This window comes from Zingiber officinale, chromosome 4B (assembly GCF_018446385.1).
Source record: "Zingiber officinale cultivar Zhangliang chromosome 4B, Zo_v1.1, whole genome shotgun sequence".
Classification (NCBI taxonomy): Eukaryota; Viridiplantae; Streptophyta; class Magnoliopsida; order Zingiberales; family Zingiberaceae; genus Zingiber; species Zingiber officinale.
In genome coordinates, this window is record NC_055993.1 from 4,313,582 (window position 1) to 4,329,188 (window position 15,607).

General features: G+C 40.5%; 2 protein-coding genes across 2 annotated transcripts; one reads left to right on the forward strand and one right to left on the reverse strand.

The window, feature by feature from the left end:
• Window positions 1-193: 193 nt before the first annotated feature.
• On the forward strand, window positions 194-1,682 carry LOC121974493 (probable E3 ubiquitin-protein ligase XERICO). The gene is made up of 2 exons (XM_042525586.1): window positions 194-606; window positions 967-1,682. The coding sequence occupies exon 2, from the start codon at window positions 1,038-1,040 to the stop codon at window positions 1,503-1,505; it is 468 nt and encodes a 155-aa protein (XP_042381520.1). The 5' UTR covers window positions 194-606; window positions 967-1,037; the 3' UTR covers window positions 1,506-1,682.
• A 2,097-nt stretch (window positions 1,683-3,779) lies between these two features.
• On the reverse strand, window positions 3,780-4,477 carry LOC121977328 (heavy metal-associated isoprenylated plant protein 47-like). Its single transcript, XM_042529911.1, has 3 exons — window positions 4,393-4,477; window positions 4,214-4,289; window positions 3,780-4,134 (listed from the first exon to the last, which is right to left on the reverse strand). Exons 1-3 carry the CDS (start codon window positions 4,396-4,398, stop codon window positions 3,989-3,991), a joined length of 228 nt encoding a protein of 75 aa, XP_042385845.1. The 5' UTR covers window positions 4,399-4,477; the 3' UTR covers window positions 3,780-3,988.
• Between the last annotated feature and the right edge of the window lie 11,130 nt (window positions 4,478-15,607).

A 15,607-nucleotide genomic window follows, 5' to 3' on the forward strand; every position in this document is an offset into this window, starting at 1 on the left:
TGCCACGTGAGAGTCTCAATTTATTATTATTATTATTATTATTATTATTATTATTAATCACTGCATGCACAGGTGCCTTGCGTGTGATTAGGACTCAATTATTACCTTGTTTATTTTATTTTATTTATTTATTAATTATTGAAATCAGGAGGAATATCAAATTCTTGCTATCGAGTACTAGGTAACATTCCGCATAACAAACGCTGCTTTCCTAACCGACCAAAAGTTCACTCGCCTCCACTTTGCGCACGATGGTTGGAAGTGGTCGTGGGGCCCGCTATCCACGCGAGAGGAAGGTGAGGTCGTTGGGCGGGTGCGGACACGACGGGGCGGAATTAATTGTTAACATTATCTCTTCGCAGCAGAAGTGGCAGAGGGTAAAGTGTGGGAGTGCAGCGAACCGGAGGTGAGTTTAAGGACATGCCGATGGGCGAACGGTGGAGTTTGAGAAACTTGCGAAGAAGACGAGAGAGGTAACCTGACCACCCATTTGCTTCGATAAAATAACCCACCGGCCAGTGGCCTACCGCCTGCCCCCCTCTTCTCAGCTTACGTCCCCATCAAGAGAACCTCTGAAGCGAAGAACAAATCGCAAGCTGATAGCTGGTGAGTTCCTCCTATCTGTTCATATTTTGTTGCTTTGATGCTTGCTCTTCAATCAATCTTGTGTTTTGGTGTTCCCTGGTTGTTGTTGTTTTATATATTTTGTTTCAGGATTGGTTGATCTCGTTTTCTTTCTGGTTTGAGGAGTTTGATTGGTTTCCATCTGCGGTTTACCAATTTCTTTCTAGATTTGAGTATCTAAATTACTTGATGGAACAAGTCTGGCATTTTAAGTTTGTTCTGCAATTTTTTTGATCGATCTATTTTGTATAATCCTAATTTAGGGCTTTTGTCCCCTCCGATCTCTGTAGTTTCTTTGAATCGACCTTAATGAAGGTTTGATCCTTCTAAATTTGTCTCCAGGTACAACTTGGATAGGTTCCTAAGCCTGCGATCCGAAAGCTCCCGGTGTCGAATTTCCCAGTCGGGCGGCCATGGGGCTTTCGAGCCTCCCCAACCCATCGGAGAGCGTGCTCACTCTCGTGCTCGTCAACACTGCCCTCACCATCTCCATCCTGAAGCAGCTCCTCCGCTCCCTCCGCCAACTCCTCCGCCTCCGCCCGCCGCCTCCGTCGCCGTCGGATCACGCAGCTGGAGATCAGGCGCAGGAGCCGCACAGCCTGACGGAGCGGTTCCGCAGCCGGTGCAGGCCGGTTCGGTTCGGCTCCGCCCTCGGGCGGAGGCGGGAGCAGACCGCCGACTGCCGCGTCTGCCTCGCCCGGTTCGAACCGGACTCGGTGGTGAACCGGCTCCCTTGCGGCCATTTCTTCCACAAGGTCTGCTTGGAAAAGTGGCTCGACTACCAGCACGCCACATGCCCCCTCTGTCGGACTGCCGTCCTCCCCGGTGAGGAATCCGGCGCTGCCTGCTTCGTTTCGACTTCTTCTTGGCAGTGGTTTTAGGTCATGGGACGTGACGCCCAGCTCCATGGATGCCACAGGTATGTTTATACGTGTCTTGCTACCTCCTTCACAATAGTGTCGGTGTGGTGATAATACTAGTTTTTGTTCTCGACTTCTTGTAGACATGGAACACTGCTGTGTACAGTCGCTATTAATCTAATTTTTTTTTTCTCTTCACTCTCGGCCTCTGATCTGCTTCCAATTTCCGAAAGCAAGAGTTTTTCCTCTTTGCTCGCCAAGATTGTCTCCATATTGCATTAAATTGCTCAGTTCATTTCTCGACGGGAATATGACAGGCTAATTGGATATATAGAACATGAATTGGAAAATTATGGGAAGCAAGCTAAGCGAATCTATAATGGATTGAGCTTGAGTAGTTGATCTAGTTTACAGGAAACTTATTGTCTTTAATAGTTACAATAGTTGGCTTTCTTTCGGTGTGCCGGTTGCGTGCTGGCGTTGACATGATTAACAGTCGTTCTCCAAATTACCTCTCGTCGTGAGCCAAAACAAAAAATATTCACGCAATCTAAACTTACGAGAGAGCAACAAAGCGACGCCATGGGAGACACGAAACAAAGACACGAAACAAAGTGCTTTCAACCTCCACCACACTTGCCACTAGCGTAACCGAATTAATTTATTTAAAAAATTCGATTAGGTTAATTTAAGGGTAAATTGTCCTAACCTCTCCCTACAAAATTTAAAATTTTCTGTTAGTTCTATGTTAGAGAAATATTTATTTCAACTTTCTAATCACCTAATTAACTGCAGTGCACAGGTTTTGAAGAATTGTTACGAAATATATGTATAAAAAGTCTATAATGAGATAATTCTTTCTAAATTTAGATCATTCATGTGTACATCTGTTTTTAACTACTGTCATAAAATATAGGTACAAAAAGTTAGATATAATTACTCTTAAATATAGTATGATTTAAACTAAAATATATTATATTTTTTATCTAATTAAATACTATTTATAATAGATGAATGAACATCATCTAATTAATATATATATATATATATATATTGGGTATAAAATATTTGAAATTAAGTATATATAATTTAATTGAGTATAATTATATCAGAAATGTGAAACCGTCGGATCAACGACCCCCTAAAATCGGTCTTATGGATATGAAACGAGATAAATTATATAGATACGTAGTTAAAAGCACAGGACAGAGACGTTGAAATAGGGAATTAAGATCTTATATAATTGGGCATAATTATACAAGATCATACCAGGAATTAAGTGGATTGAGAAATAGAATTTAGTTGGCATAGCAACAACAAATACTTATACAAACACAGCCGTAGGAGGGAGATGGATCGATGAGAGAGTTAATATTGAGCAAGACTTCTTTTAGAATCTTCCAACTAAACTTTCCATTAGGTGACTGATCCATCTTTTTTTCCTTAATTACTTGTTCTTATCGATCTGATCGATTTGGAGAAAATTCACTTTTGATCGATTAAATCCTGTCCAATCGACTGGACACCTGTAAAATTGAAATTCGCTTTTCCTTCCTTGCTCGCTGACGACCTTCTGTAGCGGGGCCCACGACCATTCCAATCATCGTGCGCAAAGTGGAGGCGAGTGAACTTTTGGTCGGTTACGAAAACAGCCTTTGTCCGGCGAAATGTTACATAGTACTCATAACTAAAATATGATATTCCTCCTGATTTCAATAATTAATAAATAAAATAAAAAAATAAAAAAAACAAGATAATAATTGAGTCCTAATCACACGCAAGGTACGAGTATTTTTCTAATAGAGATCCTATTGATAAATTGTAGACTGACTCATTGTATAAGGATCTTTAATTTGAATAAATTTTATCTTTAAATAAATGAAATCCATTCAAATGGTCTAAAAAATAGATGATATTTTAATTCACAATTTACAGACCAAGTATCCTTCTCCTCATATTTTCCGGCCGTATTAATTATAAAATAATAATAATAAATAGAGATTCTCACGTGGCAGCATGCAAGGGGTGCGAGGATCTGTGTCTCCTACTCAAGGACACGTATATCGAGACTTGTCGTGGCCAGCACCTGGTTCACTGTTTTATGGGTCACGTGTCCGTTTCTGATTCGTTCACGCAACTATGGACGGCATCTCCGACCTCGGAGATCCCGCCAACTAAGATTACGAGAGGATCCAAGGAGAAATATTAATACTTGTCTGTATAAATTACTACTTTAATACTCCGTTAAGCGCAGACAACAGTGCAAAGGAAAAAGAATCATCAGTGAATTAACAGTTGATTCTTAATATGAAACAGATCTTTATTTCTTCAAAAACGTAACACATTATTTATTAAATAATTTCAAAGGAAAATTCTAAACTTCCACGCATGCAAAGGAAAAAAAAAAACAAGGAACCTAATAAATACCATGACCCACAAAAGCATACGTATCATAACACACAAGTTGGAAGGAATAATTGATTGATGATTCTGTTTCCTCCTAGCTATTTCACTTCCTCCAGCTTAACAATATAAGCATGACCAACTCTTTTCCTCAAACATCTCGTTAAGTTAGCAGGATCAACTCCATCTCCAACCAGCACGAGCTCGTCCTTCTTCTCCCCTTGCAGTCCCACCGGAACCACCCCAACTGATTAAGAAGATTGCACTATAGTTTTATATATCGCCAAACACACAAACTTAACTGTCAACGTTAGCAGACAACTTACCTACTGAAGCAACAACTGTCATGGCTTTGGTGCGGCATTTGTCGGACCTTATCTCTACTTTGATCACCATCTTCTGCTGCAGAGACAAATGCGTCGTCGCCGTGCTTTGTTATTAATTCAAGCACCAACCTCGACTGTTAAGTTAAAATATGGAAAGGGGATCGAATTGTATGGCGTACCTTCATATTCTTCTTTTTGAGATCTGAATGTGGGTCGGAGAAGATGTGTGATCTCAAATTCTCAATAGGTAGCTTATTGAGAGGAATGCACAAGGAAGGGGCTTTATATAGGCAGCAGTGGCTCAATTATTTAGCCTCCTTCCCTGACCCAGTCGCCTTCTGGTTGCAGCCAGTACCGCGCGACTCCAAGTCAATTTGAACAGAGCCGGTTGACTTGTCATGACTATTGACTGCCGCAGTCCGACGCGTCTATACGGTAGCTTAATGGCATCCGACGTGGTGTTTTGGTCAAACTTAAAGCAGTAGATGACAAAACGAAAAGACCAAGTCGTCGTCTGCGAAATATAATTTCTAACTTTCGATCATTACCTGGATTTGATTTCTCTTGTAGAGAGCAGCGGTCCTTGTATAGTTGTATATAGGGAGGCCATATATTTAGTCAAAAATCTATTAGAGTAATTATTTATACAGATACTAATTACCCGATTCACCTCTAATATCATAAAATCATAATTAATATACCAAGTAAATCATTATATCTATTTTATCTTTAACGCAAACATATTAGTCTATCAAATAGAGAAATGAAATCCAATAACAGTAATGACAATAGTTAACTTCGCGACTCGTTTAAGTTTTCTTGACTGGTTTACACTTATTTAAGAAATTTTCAAGGTGACTTAGTTAAAAGTGTGTGTTGACACATGTGAATGGTGATACGGTGATAAAGGAGGACCCAAAAGTGGATTAAAATGAGGAAGATCGGTTAGTGTGGTGGTCAAAGTCAAGAAGAGGTCAAAGGCACCAACAATAGTAAGGAGATATTCAAATTGACCATAGGGTTGGTCGGACGTAGGTGTCCGACCGAGCATCCCGCTTGGTCGGGTGTGGGTGTCCAACTGGGTGTTTTGCTTGGTCGGACTTTGTGTCTCAATCCGGGACAGGTAGGTCATCCTCATTGTCGAGTATTGAAACTTGACAGACATCCTCAATCGATTGGCGATGTGGGCCGATCGGACAGGCTTTTCCTTTGTTGCCAAGGAAGCTAAGAGGTGAAGTAAAGACCGAGTCGACCCATAAGATCGAGCCAATAGTAAAATCATCTTTTAGCTCATCGTCTTTAGGGATAGGATCATTTGGTAAAGCAAGAAAAATAATATTCAAGTGTGCCAGATTAAAAATATGTTAGAACTTTCTCTTGTATTGCACAATAATTTTTTTTAATGTCTCTCGTGCTTGAAGCACTGGGATTACATGGCTACATTCAGGATTAATGTAAGACATGGATACTTGAATTAAAAAAATAAATAAAAGCATTTTATATAATGTCTCATGCCCAACAAGTTACCATTTGGATGAACACTATAGGATCGATAATAACCATAACAACTTAAGTTTTAATTAGAGTATGGAAATTGAGAATTCTTATGTAAATGTGATAACTAATTACAATGATAAACAAATTTAGTGTTATATTCATGAATAAAATTCATAAATAATTTATAAATAAGTTTATTTATTAAGTCACGTTAAATTTAATTATAAAGTTATATATATATATATATATATATATATATCACTATTTTCAATATAGTGTATCATATTAATATTTAAGAGTATATATGTATTAAGAAGACTTAGACAGGTATATCAATCTTGGTTTGGAGTAATTCTAAGTTATTTAGATGTTGATCTTGTCCGGAATCTGAGTCAGCAAAAATCGGATGAGCGGTTGCTGGTATTGACGGAGAGACGACTATGATACCCTTATCGCATGTGCCCCCGAGAACGGACCTCCACGTGGCGCTGACGGGTGATGGTAACTAAGTCGGCAGTACTTGAGCTCTGCGCACTCAGACAAGCACACGGAACGTTAGAGGCCAGAAATCAAGGAAAAAGTCCCCGGAGCAAGCCCTCCGATGCTCAAGTCAGGTACTTTTTCCCCAGAAGAACAGTGTACGAAAGAGAAGGAAAATTAGAAGATAAGTGCGAATGTGCGAGAGAGTGTACCTACTCAAGGGAGAGGACTTCCCTTTTTATATGACAGTGCGTACCTCTAGAGCTTGACCGATGTCAGAGAATATCAGGTGTCAGAACCTGTCTAGGGATGGAGAATGAGTGGCATCCTCTTGTGGACTATAAGAAGGTTTCATTCGTAGATGACCGCAGACTATTGGAATATTCTCTGACATACAGCAGTTATTCTCTGACAGATGGTTACGATTCCCTGACCTTGTTGTCGCGTAGCACCTTCTGTCCCGTCAGGGTATGACTAGGGGCAGCTCGGGATTGTTGGTGCAATATCCCCTGGGTCAAGGTTGTCCAGGTTGATTAGGCTTGAGTTGGCTCAAGCCTGAGTCTTGATGTTTGAGTTTCGATGTTTGACAATACATGGAGATTGTAGGTGCAATCATTCGATTGGGGAGATTGCTGGTGCAATTCCCCTTTGGTCAGGGTTTGACCAGATTGGTGTGAAGAAGAGTCAAATAGGTCAAAGTTAATCGGATACTTGATTGGAAAAGTCCTAACTGGAGGCTAGGCAGTTGGAAGTCCTGGTGAGTGAAGCCAGGTAAAAGTCCCAGTGAGCGAAGCCAGACAGTGTGAAAGTCCTGGTGAGTGAAGCCAGGCAGAAGAAAATCATAGTGTGTGAAGCCAGGTGAAAATTCTAGTGAGTGAAGCTAGGTGAAAGTCCTGGTGAATGAAGCCATGCAGAGGAAAATCATGGTGAGTGAAGCCAGGTGAAAATCCTAATAAGTGAAGTCAGGTGAAAATCCTAGTGAGTGAGGTAGGTGAAAGTCTTAGTGAGTGAAGTCAGGCAGATGGTAAGTTTTGGTGAGTGAAGCTAGGCACGTGGAAATCTAGGTGGGCCAAGGTTGACCGGACACCTAGTGTTGGGAAGTCCAAGTAGGTCAAAGGATTGACCGGATACTTGACCCGAGGAAATCCAGATGGATTAAGGGTGACTGGACATCTGGTGGAAATCTAAGTGGGTTATGGAGGACCAGACACTTGGCATGAGACGGTAAGTCCAAGTGGGTCACGGTTGATTGGACACTTGGCACGAGGAGAAAAGTCCAAGTGGGTCAAAGGGATTGACTGGATATTTGGTGAATGAGTCCTAGAAAGTCAAGGTTGACCGGATGCTAAGCATGAGGTTCTAACAGGTCACCGTTGACTAGATGTTGGATTTGGGGACCCTAAACTTGGTTTAAGCAAGTTAAGGGGAGATGAATCGATCGATCGATCAATTGAACAGTGGTTCAATCGATCAGCTTATCGATTGGCACTGTGCTGTGACAAGCAACGGCCCAATCGATTGGTCGATCAATTGGGAGCCTTTGTCGCAGGCACAAAACGCTTCCCAATCGTCAGCCGATCGATTGGGCACCTCCAATCGATCAACTGATCGATTGAGGGCTGGTTTTTCTCGCACGATCGCGAGAAAGCCTAAATCGATCAGTCGATCGATTCAAGCGTTTTTCAGATAACATAGAAGAAGATTGAATCGATTAGCTGATCGATTCAACCTCTCCAATCGATCAACCGATCGATTGGGAGGCGACTGTTATGCAGGATAAAGCCGTTGACGAGCGTCTTTCTTCGTAGATCTTCCACTCCACTTCCAACAATCACTCTCAGAGATTCACGCCAGTTCTTGAAGCTTTCTTGGAGCAAAGTATTGCTGCACTTCCAAGATCAAGAGGCGTTCCACACAAGAAGAAGAAGCTAGGGTTAAGGTTTCATGTTATAAATCTTGTAAGATTTTACTTGTATTTACTTCCCTTGTCTTTCTTCTTGTATTGAGAGTTTGTACAAGGTTTCTCCGCTTCGGTAGTTACTGAGAAGGAGTGTTTTGATTAGTGGAGTGTGTATCACATGAGGATCCTTGGATTAGTCACCTCTTTTTGAGGTGGATACCAAGTAAATCTTATTGTTAGCATTGTGAGCTTGTTGTGAAGACTATCCGTTGCAAATCATCATCACGGAGCAAGCAATCAAAGCACGATGGGCTATTCACCCCCCCCATATAGCACTAAACAACCCTAGTATTAAAGCGAGGTCGCTCTTTACTGGAATCATCGCATGAAGGGACAACAAGGCTAGAGGGTGAAGAAGTTGAGGCAAGTTCATCAAAGTCAAAGAATTCAAAAAGCTCAACTTCAAGATGGACTTGGATTCGATAAAGGGTGCCTCCACCATTCACAATGATGAACTTCAATTCTTGGAAATCAAGGATCAAAAATTTTCTTATGATGAACATAGAGCAATGGTTTGCTCTAATGGAAGGTTTCCAAGCTCCAACAAATAGCAAAGGCAAAATTCTCAAGAAAAGCAAGTGGAGCCAAGAGCAAGTCCAAAGGTGCGAGGCGAATGACAAGGTAACCAAATTATTGGTTAGTTTATTGCCAAGCACAATTCTATGCAAAATTGGAGAATTTGAAGATGCAAAAGAATTGTGGAGCAAATTGGCCAAGTTTCATGAAGAACCCTCCACTACACCAAACCAAGAGAAATCCAAAGAGGACAACTAATTAGAGCAAGACCAAAAAGAGGAGGACACCGAGGTTGAGAGATGCTCAACATCAGAGAAGAAGAAGCTTCATCCTCAACAGAGTGCAACAAGAAGGGCAAAGAGAGAGCATACTCTTTATTCCATGAAGAGGATGAAGATGAAGGCCTCCACCCCGAGAATTGAGAGGGAGCGACTTTTGTTAACACCGGATCAAGGAGAAGGAGAAGCTTCTACATCCGGGTCAAGTGGAGAAGAAGATGATGCAACCTCCAAAAGTTATGAAGAATCAAATGGAGGATCGAGTGTCATCCCTACACATGAAGGTATAATTAGTTCAATTAAAAATAAAAATCATATTATATACTTTGAGTGTAGGGAACATGCACACTACAAGAGTAAGTACCCTAAATTGGCCAAGAAAAAGGGCCAAGTGACACTTAAGGGCAAGGAGAAGCCCAACGAGATCACCCCCACAATAAAGAAGAGCAAGGAGCACATTGTGTGCTTTTCTTGCAACCAAAAAGGACATTATCGGAGTCAATGTCCTAAGGAGAATAAAGCGGTCAAAGTCAAAGGAGGAAGCATGAGTCAAGGGGGAGCTTCTAAGGTAAAACCCAAGGTATCATTTATTGAGCCTATCCCTTTAAATTATGGTGAAAAGCACGCTAGTTCTAACGTATATCATTTTAATGTTATTTACCATAAAAATAGGAGGCATGATAGAATTAATGAAAATCATGTGGCTTTTATGCTAAGACTACCTCACCTAAGATTAGAAAGGTAGATAAACTAAGCAAGAACACTAAGGACAGTAGTTATAAGCCTAGAAATAAAAATGCTCAAGGACTAAATGAAAAACCAAAATCTAGGGATTTATGGAAAGAAAATCAAATCTTAAGGTCAAGGCTTGATAAAATGGAAAAGACCCTAAAAAGGATGGAAAATATCCTAAAAGGAAAAATGAGCATAACCTAGGTCTAGGAGTACAAAAGCTATCCAATGACCATAGAGGTTTGGGATACAAACCTAAGGCTAAGAAGGATGTGACTTCTTACCATAGGGTTCCATATAACTATGGAACCAACTCTGGTCTAGGGGTCAAGTCAAGGATATAAGCAAAGTTATCCCTAGGAGTATCTTTACAACGACAAATGTGACTAAGACTTCTAAAAAGTCTAAGAAAGTCACTAAGAAGGTCATAAGGGAAGCAATCCTTAGAGTTGACCTAGATGAGGTGATCAAGGCTTCTAAGAAGCCTAGGAAGGTCATGAGGAAGGTAACTAGGGAAGTTATCCCTACTGAGTATCTAGAGCATCTAAGGAGCACCAATAGATTTTAGGTTCTTAGGAGCATTTTTTCTACCCCTTAGATGGGTTAAAAAGTGTCAACTCTAATTGGAATGATAGTTAATCCAACCTTGATGAAGTTGACACTCGGAGAGCATTTTTAAGGTTATTATTAACCTTTGAAAATGAAGTGGTTTATTGATTTACTCTCTGCAAGAGTAAAATGTGTCATAATTTGAGAAATTTGATGTAATTTTAATTGGCACAACAAATCAAGAGTAAAAGAAATGTCAAGTTAGGATTTTGGTATTTTCTTAAGGAGTTAAGGGCAAAATTTAGACCTTAATTTAAAATGTTTACTCTTATAAGACTAAAATATGCCAAACCTTGAGGAATTATGCTTAATTTAAATTGACAAAAATTAAAAAAAGTAAAAGAAATGTCGAAATTGGGAGTTTGACATTTTCTTCAGAAAAAGTGGGCAATCTAGGATTAAATTTCAGGTTTAGCTAAGGATTAAGAATATTTAGATAGATAATTTAGGTATATTTTATTTATGTTAAAACTTGCCATGATTGTTTACCCATTATATGTCATGACATCATATTTAGCATTCATGATTATCATGAAAAATGACAAAAAATACCATGGGATGTCATACATACATCATGTAGCTATAGTATATATTTTTTTAAATTATTCCTTTTTGATGTATGCCATAAATCATCATGCATCTGGAGGCATGAGAGCATGCTCACTTATAACTCACGCTAGGGCGAGAATCTGGAGGCGTGAGAGCATGCTCACTTATAACTCGCGCTGGGGTGAGAGTCTGGAGGCATGAGAGCATGCTCACTTGTAACTCGCGCTGGGGCGAGAGTCTGGAATCCCGACCGAGCGATCGTTGGTCATGAGAGTATGCTCACTTATAATTCACGCTGGGGTGAGAGTCTTCCGACCGAGAGGTCGCTGGTCGTGATAGCATGCTCACTTATAACTCGCGCTGGGGCAAGAGTCTGGGATCCCGACCGAGAGGTCGTTGGTTGTGAGAGCAGGTTCACTTATAACTCTTGCTGGGACGAGAATCTGGAGGTCGTTGGTCGTGAGAGCATGCTCACTTATAAATCGCATTGGAGCGAGAATTTGGAATCCTGACCGAAAAGTCATTGGTCATGAGAGCAGACTCACTTATAATTCACGCTGGGGCGAGAGTCTGGAATCTCGACCAGGAATTGTCTGGAAGCCTGATCGGGAATTGGTATGGAAACTTGAATGGGAATTAGTCTAGAAACTTGATCGAGAATTGGTCTGGAAACCTGATTAGGAATTGGTCTGAAAATTTGATTAGGAATTGGTCTGGAAATCTGATCGGGAATTGTTCTGGAAGCCTGACTAGGAATTGACTTGGAAGGGTAGCACTTGTGGCTCAGAAGGAGTTGGACTAGTGGACTTAGCCTAATGTTCTTGCGATCACAAAGTGTATTATATAAGGCTTTAGTCAAATTTGAACTTTACTTTGATTCTAAGGATGGGTGGAGGCGCCAAATTTTGATCAACGTTTCCTGTCGTCTCTTGCTTCATTTCCCGAGACCGCCGCTTAGAATTTTCGATCCTTGAAATATAGTCTTCACGAGGTAGGGTGCTCCTGTTTGTATATCACCTCCATGATTTTCCTGTCATGTCCATCATAAATACCCTTTCATAGGGAGCCGACACATGCCCCCTGAACTTTACTTGTGATGATGTCTGATGCACGCTTTCTGCACACGACCCCAGGACGCTTCTGTCCCTTGATCTGACGGTCATAGTATGCTCTGCCATTTCGATTGTCCGGTTCGACTCCCGATGCTCTTTAAGGGGTTTAATTTAAAAACCCTAAAGGCCTCTCGTAGTGGCTCACTAGCGCATCATCTTCCTCAATCTCTCTTCCCTTACTCATTTCTGCTTGCTAACCTTTCCTTTCGTGTAAGTACTTCTCATTCTTCCTTCATTACACCTTCGTTTGTTGATTAGGTAATGGTTCGAGATACAATAGTGCCCTGGTATGCCTATTTTCATTCAGATTTAGACAGGAGTGATCTTAAATCTGTATGATCCAACTTGAGACTATCTGACACATATCAACTACGCCTCCTTGGGCCTAATGACCATCCATATCCTCCCCTACCGATTTCGTGACCTTCTTCAAAGGTCAGATTCTTGGTGGTCTACAATTTCCCATTCCTTCCTTCTTCGTATCCTTGAGTCAGTATTTTGGTATCGATTTGTCCCAATTTGCTCCCAACGCCTTCCGCGCCATGTGTGAAATGGTGATTCTTTGTCACTTGTATCAAGTTCCTTTGACTCCTTAACTCTTCCACTACTTCTATTCCCTTAAGCGTTCTAAACCCGACATCTTCATGACGCAATTTAGGACTGGGTATAAGTTTTTTGAGGGCATGTCTTCTTCCAATAAAAGGTTGGAAGTCCCACTTTTTCTACATTCAATTGCCTGACGTCGTGACATGGCCTGTTGAATGGCGCCTCCGTCTTCCTTCTCCATTTGAGCTACGGGATCATCAACACCAGCCTGCTTACTTGACTACCTCCGAAAACTGGAAGGAGTGCAATTGCGGCTCCCTTTGTTGTTGTGGAAACAACTTATGATATAATGAACAATCCCAAAGAACTCTTTGGGCACCAGAGTCGGACTGCTAGGCAAGAGGCAATGGGAAAGTTAATGACAACCACCATGTCTGAGGGGACACCCGTAAGGGATCATATCCTTAAAATGATGGCTTATCTGAATGAAATACAAGTCCTTGGAGGAGAAATCGATGGGGAAACCCAAGTCGATATAATTCTCCAAACGCTACCCAGAAGTTTTGAGCAGTTTCGTCTGAACTATAACATGAACAAAAGAAAGTATACATTGGCGGAACTTCTGACAGAACTACAGGTAGCAGAAGGAATATTTCATCACAGTTCTCAGATTCACTATGCTGAAAATGGTTCTACTTCTAAATTGAAAGGTAAGAAGAAGAAGAAACAGGTCTTTTCAGCAAAGAAAGTGAATAAACCTCAGGGTATAGGACAAAAGGCTGGAATGAAGAAGCCGAAGGGCAAGTACTTCATCTGCAAGCAGTCAGGACATTAGAAGGTAGACTGTCCTCGTAGGAACCAGAACAATAAAGGTATATCTCATGCTCTAGTAGTTGAAACATGTTTAGGGGTGTTATCTACCAGCATCTGGTGTGTAGATACGGGAGCCACTGATCATGTCTGTAATTCTTTGCAGGGGTTCTAGGAAACCCGGTGACTATTTGATGGAGAGATAACTGTATACATGGGCAATGCTACTAAGGTGGCGGTTGTTTCAATGGGAGACGTCTACTTATGTTTTGATAGGAATAGAAATTTGATTTTAAGAAATTATCTTTATGTACCCAGTTTTATAAAGAATTTAATTTCAGTTTCTAAACTGTATTTGGATGGATATTCAGTTTCCTTTAGTAACAATGTGGTTATAAAGAGAAATAAAGTGATTATCTGTTCTGGTGCATTGGTTGACAATTTATATACTTTAAATCCAATTTCTCCCACAAAGTAAAATATGAAAATTAATAACACATCTTCTAACTCTAATAAGAGAAAAGAACCTTCGAAAATGAACCAAACGTATCTTTGCCATCTAAGGCTTGGTCATATTAACTTAAGTAGGATTCAAAGGCTTGTAGTCGATGGACTCTTGGGTTCATTAGAGTTGGAAAACTTTCCAACATGTGAATCCTGCTTGGAATGTAAAATGACCAAGAGACCTTTTAAGGCCAAGGGATATAGAGCCAAAGATGCGTTAGAACTGGTTCATTCTGATTTGTGTGGTCCTATGTCTATCCAGGCAAGAGGTGGTTATGAATACTTCGTCTCTTTTATAGACGATTATTCAAGATACAGATACATTTACCTGATGCTCCGCAAGTCTGAATGCTTTGACAAGTTCAAATAATATAGGGCTGATGTGGAGAAACGTCTTGGTAAAAGTATCAAGACACTACGGTCTGACTGTGGTGGCGAATACCTCTTTGAAGAGTTTAGGAATTACTTATCAGAAGTCGGGATTCAATCCCAATTGTCTGCACCTGGTACACCCCAGCAGAATGGTGTGGCAGAACGAAGGAATAGGACTCTTATGGAAATGGTTAGATTGATGATGAGTTATTCAGAATTACCAAATTCGTTTTGAGGATATGCTTTGGAAACAACAGTGTACATTCTGAATATGGTACCTTCTAAAACAATTCCTTCTACTCTCATGGAATTATGGAATAGGCATAAGCCTAGTCTGAATCATATCCGGATATGGGGTAGTCCAGCACATGTGCTGAAGGGAGATACTGACAAGTTGGAATCACGTACAGAAGTTTGTCTGTTTGTGGGATATCCTAAAGGAACGACAGGTGGTTTATTTTATAATCCTAAAAATCAGAAGATTATTGTTAGCACCAATGCTCGATTTTTAGAAGAAGATTATGTAATGAACCATAAGCCCATGAGTGAAATAGTTCTAGAAGAAATAAGAGAGGACACGTCTACTTTAATACCAACAGTACAAGATGAAGTACCACAAGAAACTACAACACGTGTCTCACATGATACACAGCCAAAGACAGTGCCTCGTCGTAGTGGGAGGGTTGTAAGGCAACCTGAGAGATTCATGTTTTTAGGAGAGTCTTCTTATTTGATCCCGGGTAAACATGAACCTGATCCCCGAACATATGACGAAATACTCCAAGATATAAATGCAGTATATTGGCAAAAGATAATGAATTCCGAAATAGAATCTATGTATTCTAATAAGGTCTGAGAGCTTGTAGAACCATCTGATGATGTAAAAGCCATTGGATGCAAGTGGATCTACAAAAGGAAAAGAGGCACAGATGGGAAGGTAGAAACCTTCAAAGCAAGTCTTATTGCGAAAGGGTATACTCAGAAAGAGGGAATCGACTATGAGGAGATTTTTTCGTCAGTAGCCATGCTTAAGTCTATTTGGATACTCTTATCCATTGCCGCTCATATGGATTATAAGATTTGAGAAATGGATGTCAAGACAGCTTTCCTTAATGGAAGTCTTGAAGAAAACATCCATATGAAGCAACCAGAAGGGTTCATTGAAAAGGGCAAAGAGCATCTAGTGTGCAAGCTTAATCGGTCCATTTATGGACTGAAGCAAGCTTCAAGATCTTGGAACATCCGGTTTAACGAAGTAATCTAGTCATATGGATTTATTCAGTGTCCAGATAAGTCTTGTGTATACAAGAAGTGTAACGAAAACGTGGTGGTATTTCTTGTACTATACGTAGATGATATTTTGTTAATTGACAACAATGTCAAGGTATTATCGGACGTAAGGATATGGTTGTCCAAACAATTTGATATG